We start from the raw sequence: 17,716 nt of genomic DNA on the forward strand, positions 1-17,716 counted from the left end.
GGTGTTGGAAGAAATAGTCTTTTGGAAAAAAGTGTTCCCTCGATTTTCGCGGGGGATGCGTTCCAAGACCGCCCGCGAAAGTCGAATTTCAGCGAAGTAGAGATGCGGAAGTAAATACACTATTTTTGGCTACGAACAGTATCACAAACCTTCCCATAACACTTTAAGCTCCTAAATTGCCATTTCCCATTCCCTTAGCAACCATTCAGATTATTACTCACCATGTTTATTTATTAAAGTTTATTTAAAAAAATATTTATTAAAGGCAGACGAAAGTTTGACGATGACATATGATGTCATCGGGCAGGAAAAACCATGGTATAGGGAAAAAACCCACAAAGTATTTTTTAAATTAATATATTTGAAAAACCGTGGTATAGACTTTTCGCGAAGTTCGAACCTGCGAAAATCGAGGGAACACTGTAGTTCCAAGGGGGGAGAAAGATACTGGAAACATGTTGGCTGTTTGGAAAGATGGTTTAATGATGAACAGCATCACATGGTTTGAGGTCCTGGGCAAAAAAGGGAAGAGAGGCTGAGGGTGCCTGGGTTTTATGCCCTCTGTTGGGCTTTTGAATTTGAGCTTGGTTGTCAGACTCCCATGGGGCCACGCAGCGGTAACGTTGTAGGTTGTCTTTTGAGTCCCAGGTTTGGTTGACTCTAGCTGAGTGATGATATAATGAAAGGGCTTGGGGCAATTCCTACTATGCCTCTGCTTGGAGGGAGATCTTTGTTATATAGGCAGAAGGGAAAGGGGGGGTTAGGGTTAGGATCGAAACATTTAAATAAGTTAAAGGGTTAATTAAGGTTCAGGAGGGAAGTGTTTTTAATAGGAAAGTGAACACAAGAACAAGGGGGCACAATCTGAGGTTAGTTGGGGGAAAGATCAGAAGTAACGTGAGAAAATATTATTTGACTGAAAGAGTAGTAGATGCTTGGGACAAACTTGCAGCAGATATGGTCGGTAACTGAATTTAAACATGCCTGGGATAAACATATATCCATCCTAAGATAAAATGCAAGAAATAGTATAAAGACAGACTAGATGGGCCATGAGGTCTTTTTCTGCCGTCAGTCTTATTTATTTATTTATTTATTTATTTATTTAGTTAGTTAGTTAGTTAGTTAGTTAGTTATTCATTCATTCATTCATTCATTCATTCATTTATTAGATTTGTATGCCGCCCCTCTCCGAAGACTCGGGGCGGCTAACAACAATATAAAAAGACAATGTAACAAATCTAATATTAAAAATAATCTAAAAAACCCCAATTTAAAGAACCACTCATACATACAAGCATACCATGTATAAATTCTATACGCCTAGGGGGAAGGGAAATTTCAATTCCCCCATGCCTGACGACAGAGATGGGTTTTAAGGAGCTTGCGAAAGGCAAGGAGGGTGGGGGCAACTCTGATATCTGGGGGGAGCTGGTTCCAGAGGATCGGGGCCGCCACAGAGAAGGCTCTTCTCCTGGGTCCCGCCAAACGACATTGCTTAGTCGACAGAACCCGGAGAAGGCCAACTCTGTGGGACTTAACCGGTCGCTGGGATTCATGCGATTCTATGTTTCTAGAATAGACTGGCCCAAGTCTTAATGGCCCATTGACAAAGGTGGGGTAGTGTGAATTTCTGCCTCCCTTTTAGGGGAAATATTCTGCCCTTTTAATATTTCCTAAAACAGTGATGACAAACTTATGGCACGGCTGCTACATGTGGCACATGGAGCCATATCTGTTGGCATGCGAGCTGTTGCCCTAGCTCAGCTCCAACGTGCATGTGTGTGCCGGCCAGCTGATTCTTTGCTCACAGAGGCTCTGGGAGGGCGCTTTTGGCTTCCAGAGAACCTCCGGGGGATGGGAGAGGACGTTTTTACCTTTCCCTGGCTCCAGGGAAGCCTTTGGAGCCTGGAGAGGGTGAAACATGAGCCTACTGGGCCCATCAGAAGTTGGGAAACAGACCATTTCCGGCCTCCAGAGGGCCTCCAGCGGGTGGGGGAAGCTGTTTTTGCCCTTCCCTGGCATTGATTATGGGTATGGGCACATGCATATGTTTGTGTGTATGTTTGGTTTTATTATAAGGGTTTTTAGTTGTTTTATTAATTGGATTTCTACATGCTGTTTTTATCATTGTTGTTAGCCGCCCCGAGTCTGCGGAGAGGGGCGGCATACAAATCCAATCAATCAATCAATCAATAAATAAATAAATACACTAGCGCGCGCACACGCTCTTTTGGCACCCAAGGAAAAAAAGGTTCACCATCACTGTCCTACAATATCTCATTTTCCTAGGAGTGACTGCTAACTTCCTGCAATGGAATACAGTACAAGGTATTGCTCAGCAACTTCAAATGGCTGGGGAATTCTGGGAGTTGAAGTCCACCTTTCTAAAAGTTGGTGACAATGAGAAACCACACATCAGGCGTCAACAATCCACAACTCTGGAGCAGCATGTGGTCCTTTCCTCCTTCCGCTGCGGCTCCCTGTCGCCGGTCGGCACTACAATTTTGAGAGGAGCTTCCGGTTAGTGGGAGGAAGGAAGCAGGGCGCACCTGGAGAAGACTCTATGGCAAGGGTAGGGTTTTCCAGTCAGCTCCACAATTGATAGAGCTTCCAGACAGGTAGAGGAAAAAGAAGGACTTGCCAGGAGGAGACTCTATGGTGGAGGAACCGGACTTCCAATCAGTTCCAGAATTGAATGGAAGGCTTCTGGTTAGGACCTTTGTGGCTCTTTTGAGTGTTTAATGTTGCTGACCCTTGCATTAGACAGAGATCTACAGCTTAAGGCTGAGCCAGCTGAATAATAATAATAATAATAATAATAATAATAATAATAATAAGAAGAAGAAGAAGAAGAAGAAGAAGAAGAAGAAGAAGAAGAAGAAGAACAACAACAACAACAACAACAACAACTGGTGGGATCATAAGCCCGAAAAAGTGGTCGAAAATGAGCAAGCAAAACTACTGTGGGACTTCCGACTTCAGACTGACCAAATTCTGAAGCATAACACACCAGACATTGTGATCGTGGAGAAAAAGAAAGTATGGATCATCGACATCGCAATCCCAGGAGACAGCAGAATTGAGGAGAAGCAGCTAGAGAAATTAGTGAAATACAAAGATCTAAAAATTGAGCTGCAACGACTCTGGCATAAGCCAGTGAAAGTGGTCCCAGTGGTACTTGGCACGCTGGGCGCAGTGCCAAAGGATCTCAGCGGACATTTGAAAACCATCGGAATTGACAAAATCTCCATCTGTCAATTGCAAAAGGCCGCTTTATAGGGATCGGCAAACATAATTCGCCGCTACATCACGCAGTCCTAGGTGCTTGGGAAGCACCCGACTGGTGATGAAATACGAAATCCAGCATAGTGATCTCGTTTGCTGTGTTGTACTGACATAATAATTTATTAGATTTGTATGCCGCCCCTCTCCGAAGACTCTAAACAAAAATATTTCTCTCCACTTATTTACAAATACATTTTTCCATCATGGTTATTATACTTTAGAAGGAAAACAAGATTTCTCTGTTGAAAATTTGTTCCTTGCATTCCAAGACATGTAAACCTATTCTACTCCAAAGGAAACTAGGGCATGGGGAAGTTATGGAATCTAGCCACACCCAACTTTCTTTGTTCTTTAAAGAGGAACGAAAACAAAATTTCTGGTGTTTCGCCAGCTTTCTATTCTGGGATAAAGGGGTTTACAGCATTTTATTTTTCAAAGACTCCTTCATGTCATTCTGTAATATAATTTTCCTGGCTCCAAAGGTTTTTGATAACCTTTTTGTAGAAATCAAGGTCTAGGCTTCACTTCCCAATTCGTGCAGAATGCAGCTGCGAGAGCTATCATGGGCTTCCCTAAATACGCCCATGTCACACCAACACTCCGCAGTCTGCATTGGTTGCCGATCAGTTTCTGGTCACAATTCAAAGTGTTGGTTATGGCACCAGACCAGAATATCTCCGGGGCCGCCTTCTGCCGCACGAATCCCAGCGACCAGTTAGATCCCACAGAGTTGGCCTTCTCCGGGTCCCCTCGACTAAACAATGTCGTTTGGCGAGACCCAGGGGAAGAGCCTTCTCTGTGGCGACCCTTTGGAACCAACTCCCCCCAGATATCAGAGTTGCCCCCACCCTCCTTGCCTTTCGTAAGCTCCTTAAAACCCACCTCTGTCGTCAGGCATGGGGGAATTGAGACTTTCCCTCCCCCTAGGCTTATAAAATTTATGCGTGGTATGTTAGTATGTATGATTGGTTTTAAATTGGGGTTTTAAATTAACTTAAATATTAGATTTGTTTACATTGTATTATTATTGCTGTGAGCCGCCCCCGAGTCTGCGGAGAGGGGCGGCATACAAATCTGATTAATAAATAATAAATAAAAATAAATAAATAAACAGATTAACAGAGTTGGAAGGGACCTTCTAGGTCATCTAGTCCAACCCCCTGCTGACGCAGGAGACCCCATACCATTTCTGACAAATGGCAGTCCATTCTCTTCTTGAAAGTCTCAAGTGATGAAGCTCCCACAACTTCCAAAGGCAAGATGTTCCACTGGCTTATTGTTCTCACTTTCAGAAAGTTCCTCCTTAACTCTAGGTTGATCTCTCCCCTTGGTCAGTTTTCTATCCATTATTTCTTGTCTATCCTTCAAGTGCTTTGGAGAATAGCTCGACTGCCTCCTCTCTGTGGCAGCCTCTTGAATACTGGAACATCACTATCATGTCTTTCCTGGTCCTTCTCTTTGTTAGACTATCCTTTCCTTCTTTCCTTCTTTCCTTCTTTCTTTCTTTCTTTCCTTCTTTCCTTCCTTCCTTTTTTCCTTCTTTCTTTCCTTCCTTCCTTCCTTCCTTCCTTCCTTCCTTCCTTCCTTCCTTACTTCCTTACTTACTTACTTATTTATTTATTAGATTTGTATGCCGCCCCTCTCCGTAGACTCGGGGCGGCTCACAGCACAATAAAACAATTCATAACAAATCTAATAATTTACAATTGAAAATATTTTTTAAAAAAACATTATTAAGCAGACATACATACAAACATACCATACATAAATTGTATAGGCCCAGGGGAGGTATCTCAGTTCCCTCATGCCTGATGACAAAGGTGGGTTTTGAGGAGCTTACGAAAGGCAAGGAAGGTAGGGGCCGTTCTAATCTCTGGGGGGAGTTGGTTCCAGAGAGTCGGGGCCGCCACAGAGAAGGCTCTTCCCCTGGGGCCCACCAACCAACATTGTTTAGTTCACGGGACCCGGAGAAGGCCCACTCTGTGGGACCTAATCGGTCGCTGGGATTTGTGCAGCAGAAGGCGGTCCCGGAGATATTCTGGTCCGATGCCATGAAGGGTTTTATAGGTCATAACCAACACTTTGAATTGTGACCGGAAATTGATTGGCAACCAATGCAGACTGCGGAGTGTTGGTATAACATGGGCATACCTTGGGAAGCCCATGACTGCTCTCGCAGCTGCATTCTGCATGACTAGTTCCTAAAACTGCTCTTCATATGTTTTAGTCTCCAGTCCCCTTATCCTCCTGGTTGCTCTCCCCTGCATTTTTTTGAGAGTTCAATCTTTTTTATAGTGTGGTGATCAAAACTGGATGCACTACTCCAGATGCAGTCTAACTAAGGCTTTATAAGAGTGGTGTTAGTACCTCACTTGATTTAGACAGGAAGTCTCTTCTGTTCTACCAACTCAACTAATAACCAGGTTCAAATATCCTTAGGTTTTCATGTTCAGCTGCATATTGTAATCTAACCTGAATTTTTTTTAAAGTTAAAAAGCATTAAAGCTAATAAAATAAGAAAAGTTTATGTCCCCAACAGAAAATTGGACCACTCAGTTGAATGCCTATGATTTATAAAGAAAGCTTTACTCAATTTGTACCAGTAGTTATTTCAGTGTAGAATTGTTAATACTTTAATTCTCCAACCATTCACAGCTTCATTGTTGAAAGGTCTCTGATCTCAAAGTTCAAACCCTCAGGAATGCATTTGTCTTTTTTTTCAGCAAAATCTTAAGAGTTAATTCCTGTAACGTCAGTGCTTAAAATAGTGAAAAGAAGCAAATATCATCATACCCACTTGGAAATGGGAAGGAAAGGTTAAATTTATTAGATGGAATATATTTTATAGCGATATTTGATAGACATGTTTATTTCTTTAAATTGACTTTAATTATTTTAATTTTAATTATATAATTCATGGAAAGTATTGAAAAGTTAAGATGTTTATGTTAGTATAGATTATATAGAGATATTTCATTGATTAGTTTACATAGAAACATAGAAACATAGAAGTCTGACGGCAGAAAAAGACCTCCTGGTCCATCTAGTCTGCCCTTATACTATTTTCTGTATTTTATCTTAGGATGGATATATGTTTATCCCAGGCATGTTTAAATTCAGTTACTGTGGATTTATCTACCACGTCTGCTGGAAGTTTGTTCCAAGGATCTACTACTCTTTCAGTAAAATAATATTTTCTCATGTTGCTTTTGATCTTCCCCCCAACTAACTTCAGATTGTGTCCCCTTTAATATATTTAAATGTTTCGATCATGTCCCCCCTTTTCCTTCTGTCCTCCAGACTATACAGATTGAGTTCATTAAGTCTTTCCTGGTACGTTTTATGCTTAAGACCTTCCACCATTCTTGTAGCCCGTCTTTGGACCCGTTCAATTTTGTCAATATCTTTTTGTAGGTGAGGTTTACTTTTCTGTATTGATCTAAACTAGAATTAGTTTTTCTTTCTGTATTAAGAAGACTTTTATACTGAGCGGAGCAATTGTAGCTCCTTTCTGTGTTAAATGTTGTTTGTCTTGTCCTGTCTTACATTTTAAAAAATTAATAAATATATATATATTTTTAAAAAGGAAATGGGAAGGAAAGGATACCACTATTAGGAAAAAAGACCCAGTGATTGCTAACAAGCAGAGTAAGAAAACAAGACCCATAACAGGACTCAGGTAATAAGACTGGCAGGCTACATGTCACAATAAGCCAGAAACATCTTTCGGTTGTGGCGAGGGGGACGTTTGCCTAGGTTCGCCTGGTGCACCAGTTGCGACCCTACTTGGACCGGGAGTCACTGCTCACAGTCACTCATGCCCTCATCACCTCGAGGCTCAACTACTGTAATACTCTCTACATGGGGCTACCTTTGAAAAGTGTTCGGAAACTTCAGATCGTGCAGAATGCAGCTGCGAGAGCAATCATGGGCTTTCCCAAATATGCCCATGTTACACCAACCCTCCGCAGTCTGCATTGGTTGCCGATCAGTTTCCGGTCACAATTCAAAGTGTTGGTTATGACCTATAAAGCCCTTCATGGCACCGGACCAGATTATCTCCGGGACCACCTTCTGCCGCACGAATCCCAGCGACCAGTTAGGTCCCACAGAGTGGATCTTCTCCGGGTCCTGTCAACTAAAGAATATCACTTGGCGGGCCCCAGGGGAAGAGCCTTCCCTGTGGCGGGCCCGGCCCTCTGGAACCAACTCCCCCCAAAGATTAGAATTGCCCCCACCCTCCTTGCCTTTCGTAAGCTGCTTAAAACCTACCTCTGCCGTCAGGCATGGGGGAATTGAGACCCTCTTCCCCCTAGGCCTTTACAATTCTATGCATGGTATGTATGTATGTATGTTTGTATGTATGTTTGGTTTTTTTATATTAATGGGCTTTTAATTATTTCTAACATCAGACTACAATTGTACACTGTTTTATTGTTGCTGTTAGCCGCCCCGAGTCTCCGGAGAGGGGCGGAATACAAATCCAATAAATAAATAAATAAATAAAATAAATAAAATAAATAAAATAAATAAAATAAATAAAATAAATAAAATAAATAAAATAAATAAAATAAATAAAATAAATAAAATAAATAAAATAAATAAAATAAATAAAATAAATAAAATAAATAAAATAAATAAAATAAATAAAATAAATAAAATAAATAAAATAAATAAATAAAATAAATAAATAAAATAAATAAATAAAATAAATAAAATAAATAAAATAAAATAAAATAAAATAAATAAATAAATTAAATAAATTAAATAAATTAAATAAATAAATAAAGCCTTGTAGCTAGCAATCTTAATCTCCCCAAAAAAGATTAATGAGGATTTGTAATATAAGGCAAATTATAGCAATGCATCCATTTCTCAAAGCATATCTTTCTACACACACTTCTGTAGACTATGACTGTAACCTCAGCTGGGATTGGTAAACACGGACACAACTTACAGAAATGTGCTCATTCACCTACCTACACCTCTGTTAGTAATGGACTATTTTAAAACAACAACTTTCCTAAATCTGCCACCTGGCATTCTTGTTTATGCTCTCTCCCTTCACCAAACAACGACGACTATGTGATAGACTGTGAGCCAGTATGTTGGTGTCCTGTACATACCATTTATGATAGTAATGCGCCGGCCCTGGTAGAAATCCCCCAGGGTGACTGCATTGCCTTGCTTGGTGGCCACAACTCTCACAGTCCTGGCATTGTCTTGACATTCCACGTAAGGGTTGTATCCTGGATTGTTAGCTTGCAGCTGGTTGTTGAGCTGGCTTTCCTGGCTGCCGGGGTTAAAAGCATCAGCTATGCGGCTTCGGCAGTAAGATTTGTATTTCCACAAGACAATAGGAGGTTGAGTTGCTGTAGTCTGATAGTTGCACTGTAGAGTCACAGGTTGAAACAGGATGGCTACGTTGAAAGGGTTCAGCACACTGACCTGCATTGCAGTGGCAGAATCTGCAGATTGGAGCAGATAGAAGAGAACGGTGAGTAAATACAACATCCTTAAATGCTAACATTCCCCTGGGGCCCCAGGGGAAGAGCCTTATCTGTGGCGGCCCCGGCCCTCTGGAATCAACTCCCCCCAGAGATTAGAACGGCCCCCACCCTCCTTGTCTTTCGCAAATTACTCAAGACCCACCTTTATCGCCAAGCATGGGGGAGTTAAGATATTCTTTCCCCCTAGGCCATTACAAGTTATGCGTGGTATGTTTGTGTGTATGTTTGGTTTTAGTATAAGGGTTTTTAGTTGTTTTATTAATTGGATTGTTACATGCTGTTTTTTTATCATTGTTGTTAGCCGCCCCGAGTCTGCGGAGAGGGGCGGCATACAAATCCAATTAATAATAATAATAATAATAATAATAACAACAACAACAACAACAACAACACACTTTCGTTCTACAATATTCCTTTCTTCCAGGGGTGAAATCCAGCAGGTTTGTATGAACCCCACAAAAATCAAAACAACGTCACAAAAGACAGGCTGCAATAAACTCTCCAAATACTGTACAGTGATCCCTCGAGTATCGCGAGGGTTACGTTCCAAGACCTCTCGCGATAATCGATTTTTCGCGATATAGTGGTGCGGAAGTAAAAACACCATCTGCGCATGCGCGCCCTTTTTTCAATGGCCGCGCATGCGCAGATGGTGGAGCCGGGGAGCGACTAATATTAGATAAGTGCAACTAATACTGTATTAGATAAACATCTATCTAAATAAATAAAATACAGTAAACATCTTGCCGCTTGTCCGTTCGCCTGCCGCTCGTTCACCCATTCGCCCGCCCGCCGCTCGCCGCTCGTCCTTTCGCCCGCCCGCCGCTCGTTCGTCCGTTCGCCACTCGTCCTTTTGCCCGCCCGCCGCTCGTTTGTCGCTTGTCCGTTCGCCCGCCCGCCGCTCGTTCGTCCGTTCACCCGCTCGCCCGGCCACCATTTGCCGCTCGCCTGTCCCCCGTTTGCCGCTCGCCTGTTCACCCGGCCGCCCGGCCGCCGTTTGCCGCTCGCCTGTCCGCCGTTTGCCGCTCGCCTGTTCACCCGGCCGCCCGGCCGCCGTTTGCCGCTCGAGAGCAAGAGGGGGAGAGATAGAGAAAGAGAGAGAAGGAAAGAAAGAGATGAGAGAGGGAGGAAGAGAGTGTGAGACAGGAAGAAGCAAGATAGAGAAAGAGAGAGAGAAAGAAAGATGAGAAAGGAAGGAAGACAGTGAGAGAGAGGAAGAAAGAGAGAGAGAGAAGAGTGGAAGGAAGAGAGAGAGAAATGATAGAAAAAAGGGGAGAAAAAAAGAGAAATGAGAAAATGATTGAAGCAGAGAATGACAGGAAAGAAAGAGAAAGAGACAGAGAAGTGACTCTTAGTGATGACGTATGACGTCATAGGGTGGGAAAAACCGTGGTATAGCAAAAAAACCGTGGAGTATTTTTTAATTAATATTTTCTGAAAAATCGTGGTGTAGCGTTTCGCGAAGATCGAGATCGCGAAGATCAAGGGATCACTGTACAGTGGTACCTCGAGATACGAGTTTAATTCGTTCCGGACCTGGGCTCTTAAGTCGAGCAGCTCTTATCTCGAACAACTTTTCCCCATAGGAATTAATGTAAATAATTTTAATTGGTTCCAGCCCTCAAAAAACTCACAAAGTTAGTCTAAATTATGCAGAAAGACATGTTTTTAATGAAGAAATGTACATGTACATATAAATGAATAATGAAGTTTCTTTCACTTAACTTGTAAACTTTCTTAAACTTTTAAATTTACATATGTTCAACTTCTCTGCCACCCAATCCTGTAGGACAGAGGTCCCCAACCCTTTTTGCACCAGGGACCGGCTTTAAGCGATCAAGAGAGGAATGGGTGAATGAATGGACGGAGGGTGGGAAGGAAGGAAGGAAAGAGGGAAGGGACAGGAACAGAGGAAGGAAGCAAGGAAACTTATGAAAGGGGAGAGTAAGAGAGGAATGAGTGAAGGGAGGGAGGGAAGAAGGTGGGAAGGAGAAAGAAAAGAAGAAATAGAGGAAGGGAAGGTAAAAGAGAGAAAGAAAAAGAGCAAGAAAGAAAGAAAGAAAGAAAGAAAGAAAGAAAGAAAGAAAGAAAGGGGGAAGGGACAAGAACAGAGGAAGGAAGGAAGGAAACTTATGAAAGGGGAGAGTAAGAGAGGAATGAGTGAAGGGAGGGAGGGAGGGAAGAAGGTGGGAAGGAGAAAGAAAAGAAGAAATAGAGGAAGGGAAGGTAAAAGAGAGAAAGAAAAAGAGCAAGAAAGAAAGCTGCAAGCCCCCCCCCCCGAGCCCCCCAGGCCGGCTGCAACCTTTTAAAACACGCGTGCCGCTTCGCAGCTGTCTCCTGAAGCCGAACGAGGAAGTTAGCGTTTGGCTTCAGGAGACAGCTCCTTGGCGCTTGTATCTCGAATTTGGGCTTGTAAGTAGAACAAAAATATCTCTCCCCTCCCAGCTCTTATCTCGAGTTGCTCTTAAGTAGAGCAGCTCTTATGTCGGGGTTCCACTGTATATCAATATTCACTGAAAAAGCTTGGATGAATACATTTATTTGGTGCCTGAAGACAGTCACACCTTCATTTCTCTTTGGGGAACATTCCAAAGATCAAAAGCCTCTTAAAAGAGGTCTACAGTGTTCCCTCGATTTTCGCAGGGGATGCCTTCCGAGACCACCCACGAAAGTCGAATTTCCGCGAAGTAGAGATGCGGAAGTAAATACACCATTTTTGGCTATGGACAGTATCACAAGCCTTCCCTTAACACTTTAAACCCTTAAATTGCCATTTCCCATTCCCTTAGCAACCATTTAGATTATTACTCACTCTGTTTATTTATTAAAGTTTATTTTAAAAAATATTTATTAAATGGCAGACGAAAGTTTGGCGATGACATATGACGTCATCGGGCGGGAAAAACCGTGGTACAGTATAGGGAAAAAAAACCACAAAGTATTTTTTTAATTAATATTTTTGAAAAACCGTGGTATAGACTTTTCGCGAAGTTCGAAGCCGCGAAAATCGAGGGAACACTGTATTTGTATTTACCAGCCAATTGCAAAGCATTTTCCACCTTGGCAAAATAATAGCGTTTTATTTTTACATTAGGGGGTTTTTTTCAATTGTCCGAAAAGAAAAGCTTTTTCACTTTTCAACTTTCTAAGTTTCGTTCTGACAAAGCCTAGTCTAGCACCATGTATGTGTATATCTTGTGCTCATAGTGTCCCACACTTATTTTATTTGTTTTTGTGGTTTCATTGCAGCCTGGAAAGGGATTGGTACTCGGATCAGTTTCCTCCCACAAAGGACCTGCAGTTTCGGTGTGTGTATGTGTGTGACAACGGCAGCTCCAGTCTGTATCAGTCATCAGCCTTCCAGGAAGAAAAATCTAATAAGGCACACCTACAGGTTTCAAACAAACACACAGTAGATCTGGCCACAGAAACCAAAAGTACCTTGATTCTTCCTGAAACACTCCCCCATTTTCAGGGGATTTAAGGGTTAGGAGCTGGCTAACTCTTCCCCTTCCAGGGGTTGTATGTTTTACTTGACAGGAAACAAAGTATGTTTTATCTTGCAGGAAAATTTCTGCAACACTCTGTGGCCTGCATTGGCTGCCAATCAGTTTCCGGTCACAATTCAAAGTGTTGGTAATGACCTTTAAAGCCCTTCATGGCATTGGACCAGAATACCTCCAGAACCACCTTCTACCGCACGAATCCCAGCGGCCAATAAGGTCCCACAGAGTTGGCCTTCTCCGGGTCCCGTCGACCAAACAATGTCGTTTGGCGGGCCCCAGGGGAAGAGCCTTCTCTGTGGCGGCCCCAGCCCTCTGGAATCAACTCCCCCCAGAGATTAGAACGGCCCCCACCCTCCTTGTCTTTCGCAAATTACTCAAGACCCACCTATATCGCCAGGCATGGGGAACTGAGACATCCTCCCCCAGGCTTTTATATTTTATATTTGGTATGGATGTGTTATATGGTTTTAATTGCTGGGGTTTTATATATGTTTTATTTTTAGTATTAGATTTGTTTCACTGTTATATTGTTTCTATTATTGTCGTTTGGAAAGGGGCGGCATACAAATCTAATAAATAATAATAATAATAATACATACCTTGTCTTACAAACTTAATTGGTTCCGGGACAAGGTTCTCAAGGTGAAAAGTTTGTAAGACAAAACAGTGTTTCCCATAGGAATCAATGGAAAAGCGATTAATGCGTGCAAGGCCAAAATTCACCCCTTTTGCCAGCCGAAGTGCCCGTTTTTGCGCTGCTGGGATTCCCATGAGGCTCCCCTCCATGGGAAACCCCACCTCTGGACTTCTGGGTTTTTGCGATGCTGCAGGGGAACCCCAGCAGGGGAATTCCAGCATCACAAAAACGGGTGGTTCGCTGGCAACGGAAGTCCAGAGGTGGGGCATCCCAGCGGCGGTGGTGGGTTTGTAAGGTGAAAATAGTTTGTAAGAAGAGGCAAAAAAATCTTAAACCCCGGGTTTGTATCTCGAAAAGTTTGTATGACGAGGCGTTTGTAAGACGAGGTATCACTGTATGATAATATTAGATATCTAGATGACAAAATTAGAGGTCAAGGTTGGGGGGGGGGTTGAATTAATTAATTGGGAACTAAATTTTTTTTTAGATTAATTATAAATAATGTACTAACTCGATACTGTTTTTATTATAATATGAAAATATTTTAAAATGTATTGAAGAAGTTTGTATGGAGAAAATATTTTTTAAAAATTACCCCACCCCCACCCACCCCCCAAAAAAGCCAAGGCTTCTTCAAATCACCCCATTTCCTTTCCCTGGAGGGCCCACTCTTTGTTCCTTCCACCAAGACAAAAGACAAAGGCAGAACAGGAAAAGCAAAATGGGGGGAGAGATATTTTACTCCTTTCTTTGGGCTATGAGCCAGCTAATAACATACGCTAAGAAAGTTTGAGAAGAGCCAAGGATATTTTCCTCGGACAGGAAACATGTTATCACCAGTAGCAGCCAGTATAGTTGATTATAGTGATTTTAAGGAGCTGAGTAAACCCAGACAAGTCCACTCTCAACCACAGAAACCCACACTGAGTCTTTGGATTGGCCACTGTCCTTCAGCCCAACATATTTTGCAGAGGAGTTGTTAGAGATAAATAGGAGGAAGCACTATCTATGCTTCTGGTGGCAAGGAGGATTATCAATCTAAGAAAAAACAACAACAACACAACGAAGGTGTGAATGTGGAAATGCACATTCGCAAAAACACCAGCTGCAGACCTAGGTCTCCACAACAAGCCCATTACTGCCTTTGTACAACCGCACCATCACAACACCCACGAGGACAATTCAATTCACTACTACCATGTTGCCTTAGCCACATTCATTAACAATCCCAAAAGTTGCATTTCCGCAATTTGTGATCCTTTATTGCTTTTAACTGGGTTCATTTTGAATGTGTTTCCCAGACTGGATCCTCAATCTGAGTATTGCATTGGCAGTTCTGTGTTAGCAAAAACTTCAGAAGAGAAGGAGTTAGGGGTCGTGATTTCTGACAGTCTCAAAATGGGTGAGCAGTGTGGTCGGGCGGTAGGAAAAGCAAGTAGGATGCTTGGCTGCATAGCTAGAGGTAGAACAAGCAGGAAGAAGGAGATTGTGATCCCCTTATATAGAGCGCTGGTGAGACCACATTTGGAATACTGTGTTCAGTTCTGGAGACCTCACGTACAAAAAGATATTGACAAAATTGAACGGGTCCAAAGACGGGCTACAAGAATGGTGGAAGGTCTTAAGCATAAAACGTATCAGGAAAGACTTCATGAACTCAATCTGTAGAGTCTGGAGCAGTGTTTTTCAACCAGTGTGCCGCGAGACATGGTCAGGTGTGCCGCGAAGCTCAGAGAGAGAAAGAAAACAAGAGAGAGAGAGAGAAAGAAAGAAAGAGAGAGAGAAAGAAAGAAAGAGCAAGAGGGAGAGAAAGAAAACAAGAGAGAGAGAGAAAGAAAGAGAGAGAGAAAGAAAGAAAGAGAGAGAAAGAGAGAAAGAGAGAGAGAGCAAGAGAGAAAGAAACAGAGAGAAAGAGAGAAAGAGAGAGAGAGAGAGAGAAAGAGAGGGAGGGAAGGTGGGAGAGAGAAAGACATAGAGGGAGGTAGGGAGGGGGAGAGAAAGAGAGCAAAAAAGAGGAAGAAAGAAAGAGGGATAGAGAGAGAGAAATAGAGTGAAAGGGAGGAAGAGAAAGAATTTTTTTGTCCAAAATTTTTTTAGCCGCCCCCCCCCTCAATGTGCCCCATGGTTTTGTAAATGTAAAAAATGTGCCGCGGCTCAAAAAAGGTTGAAAATCACTGGTCTGGAGGACAGAAGGAAAAGGGGGGACATGATCGAAACATTTAAATATGTTAAAGGGTTAAATAAGGTTCAGGAGGGAAGTGTTTTTAATAGGAAAGTGAACACAAGAACAAGGGGAGACAATCTGAAGTTAGTTGGGGGAAAGATCAAAAGCAACATGAGAAAATATTATTTTACTGAAAGAGTAGTAGATCCTTGGAACAAACTTCCAGCAGACGTGGTTGGTAAATCCACAGTAACTGAATTTAAACATGCCTGGGATAAACATATATCCATTGTAAGATAAAATACAGAAAATAGTATAAGGGAGACTAGATGGAGCATGAGGTCTTTTTCTGCCGTCAGTCTTCTATGTTTCTATTTTTCTATGATTTTCTTTCCCTTTTTTTAAGCCTTCTTTTCATGTATTAACTCATTGACTTATGACCACAATAGATTCCAAAATTTCTGTTGATGTGAGACTTTCATCAAGTTTTGCCCCGCTGTACAACTTTTCTTGCCGCAGCTGTGAAGTGAATCACTGCGGTCAACTCCTTAGTATAAACATGGTTGTTAAATGAATCTGGCTACCCCATTTGCTCGGTGGAAGTTTACCCAAAAATGATCACGTGATCCCAAGGCATGGCAAGGGTCATAAATATAAACCAGCTGTAGAGCATCAGAATTCCAATCGCAAATGCCGCAAAAGTGACTCTGAAAAACAGCCCTTGACTTTTTTCCCAGTGTTGTTGTAACTTTGAACGGGTCCCTAAACGGACTGTTGCTAAGTCGGGGACTACCTGTATACAACCCACTTGGGATGTTTAACTGTAGAGCAGGCGTCTCCAACCTTGCCAGCTTTAAGACTTGCGGACTTCAACTCCCAGAGTTCCATCTCTGGAAGTTGAAGTCCGCAAGTCTTAAAGTTGCCAAGGCTGGAGACCCCTGCTCTACAAAGTGCATTGATTCCTAATTCAGGGGTGGGCAAAGTTGGCTCTTCTATGACTTGTGGACTTCAACTCCCAGAATTCCTGAGCTAGCATGGACTGGCTCAGGAATTCTGGGAGTTGAAGTCCACAAGTCTTAAAGTTGCCAAGGTTGGAGACGCTTGCTCTAGAAAGAGGATCGATTTAAAATCCTAATTCAGGGGTAGGCAAAGTTGGCTCTTCTAGATCTTGTGGACTTCAACTCCCAGAATTCCTGAGCTAGCATGGACTGGCTCAGGAATTCTGGGAGTTGAAGTCCACAAGTCTTAAAGTTGCCAAGGTTGGAGAAGCTTGCTCTAGAAAGAGGATCGATTTAAAATCCTAATTCAGGGGTAGGCAAAGTTGGCTCTTCTATGACTTGTGGACTTCAACTCCCAGAATTCCTCAGCCAATCCCGCCAGCTCAGGAATTCTGGGAGTTGAAGTCCGCAAGTCATAGAAGACCCAACTTCGCCTACCCCTGTGACCTGATTCAACAGGTTGCGGGCGCGCCAGTCAACAGGTGCGGATCCATTTTGTCCAGAAAAGTAGCGTTTCCTGCGACTCGTCCAGAAAATCGCCCCGGGGATATAATAAACACGATTTCACCGCACCATTAACGCCGGTGTTAATGGCAGTGGGGGACTTTGGGGTGCCCCCCCTCCCCACGACTCAGTCCGCGCGGGAGAAGCAGCGGGGCAAGGCGATTGGCGGAGGGCGTTCGACCGTCGCCCAATCAGCTCTCGAGTCTCCTCTCCCCTGCGCCCTAAAACTGGGGTCCCTCAGGAGTCTCCCCTCAGAGGCGGGCGGAGGGGCAAAGCGGGTGGTGGGTCCACGCCGTCGGGGAGTGAACGTGACCCCCTTCTCCCACCCACCCACCCCGTTCCTCTCACTCGCTCACCTAAAATCCAAGCGGTGCCCAAGAGCCACAACAGGGGCAGCGCGCCGGCCACTCGACGCGTCCTCCAGGTCTCCATTTCCCCAACCTTTCTACGGACTTTGAGGCGGGAAGGCTGGGTATAAATTGCTCCCAGGCTCGTCCGCGGCCAAGCCCGCTTCGCCCTCGGAGCTCTTCAGTCCGGCTCCGCCACCCGCTCCGCTCCTCCTCCGACGGTGCTGCGTTTCGGTCGGTGCGCGCCGCAGGTGCTGTCCTCGCAAGAGGCAACCTCGCCCAAGGAACGGGAACTACCAACTCCTTCAGGGGAGCGGGGAGCCTCCCGCCCAGGCTTACTCAGGAGGAATTTTTTTTAAATGATTGTTATTATTATTGCGGAAACCGACTCATCCGTTTCGTAACCTCGCCTTCACTTTTTAAGGGCCGGATGAATAATGAGGGGGAGGGGGAAAAAGAACGAAGGTCAGCCTTCAGGTCTTCCCTCCCCCCCTCCTCGGGACGATGGTTAAGCCTCAAGGCGTCCTTTGAATGTATTGAGAAGGAGCCAAACTATTTGGGAAAGGGGGGGCGGGTAAAGAGTGAAGAGGGAAAACTTTGCGAAGTGCTTCTATGCTCCCCTTCCTAAGGAAAAGTGAACTCGCCCAGGTACTGCCCGGGAGGGGAAAAACAACTTTTCAAATAACAGGAAAGGTGAAAGTTTACGAGCTTTTATTTTTTTAAAAAAAACTGTTGGTCCGGACGTCTATGTTAACTCATAAC

General features: G+C 43.4%; 1 protein-coding gene across 4 annotated transcripts in view; it reads right to left on the minus strand.

Annotated features, from left to right (window-relative positions):
• The window catches only part of LSR (lipolysis stimulated lipoprotein receptor), a 55,035-nt gene extending 37,572 nt beyond the window's left edge, over window positions 1–17,463 (minus strand). Inside the window, exons 1-2 of one of the 4 annotated variants that reach the window (XM_070763964.1) lie at window positions 16,964–17,463; window positions 8,415–8,756 (exon numbers count right to left, since the gene is read on the minus strand). In XM_070763964.1, coding sequence (XP_070620065.1) covers window positions 8,415–8,756; window positions 16,964–17,039 — 418 coding nt within the window. In that variant the 5' untranslated portion in view covers window positions 17,040–17,463. The remainder of the gene's footprint in view (window positions 1–8,414; window positions 8,757–16,963) is intronic. The other 3 variants (XM_070763966.1, XM_070763963.1, XM_070763965.1) reach the window with 3 other exon arrangements.
• Between the last annotated feature and the right edge of the window lie 253 nt (window positions 17,464–17,716).

This window comes from Erythrolamprus reginae, chromosome 11 (assembly GCF_031021105.1).
Source record: "Erythrolamprus reginae isolate rEryReg1 chromosome 11, rEryReg1.hap1, whole genome shotgun sequence".
In the NCBI taxonomy this organism is placed as follows: domain Eukaryota; kingdom Metazoa; phylum Chordata; class Lepidosauria; order Squamata; family Dipsadidae; genus Erythrolamprus; species Erythrolamprus reginae.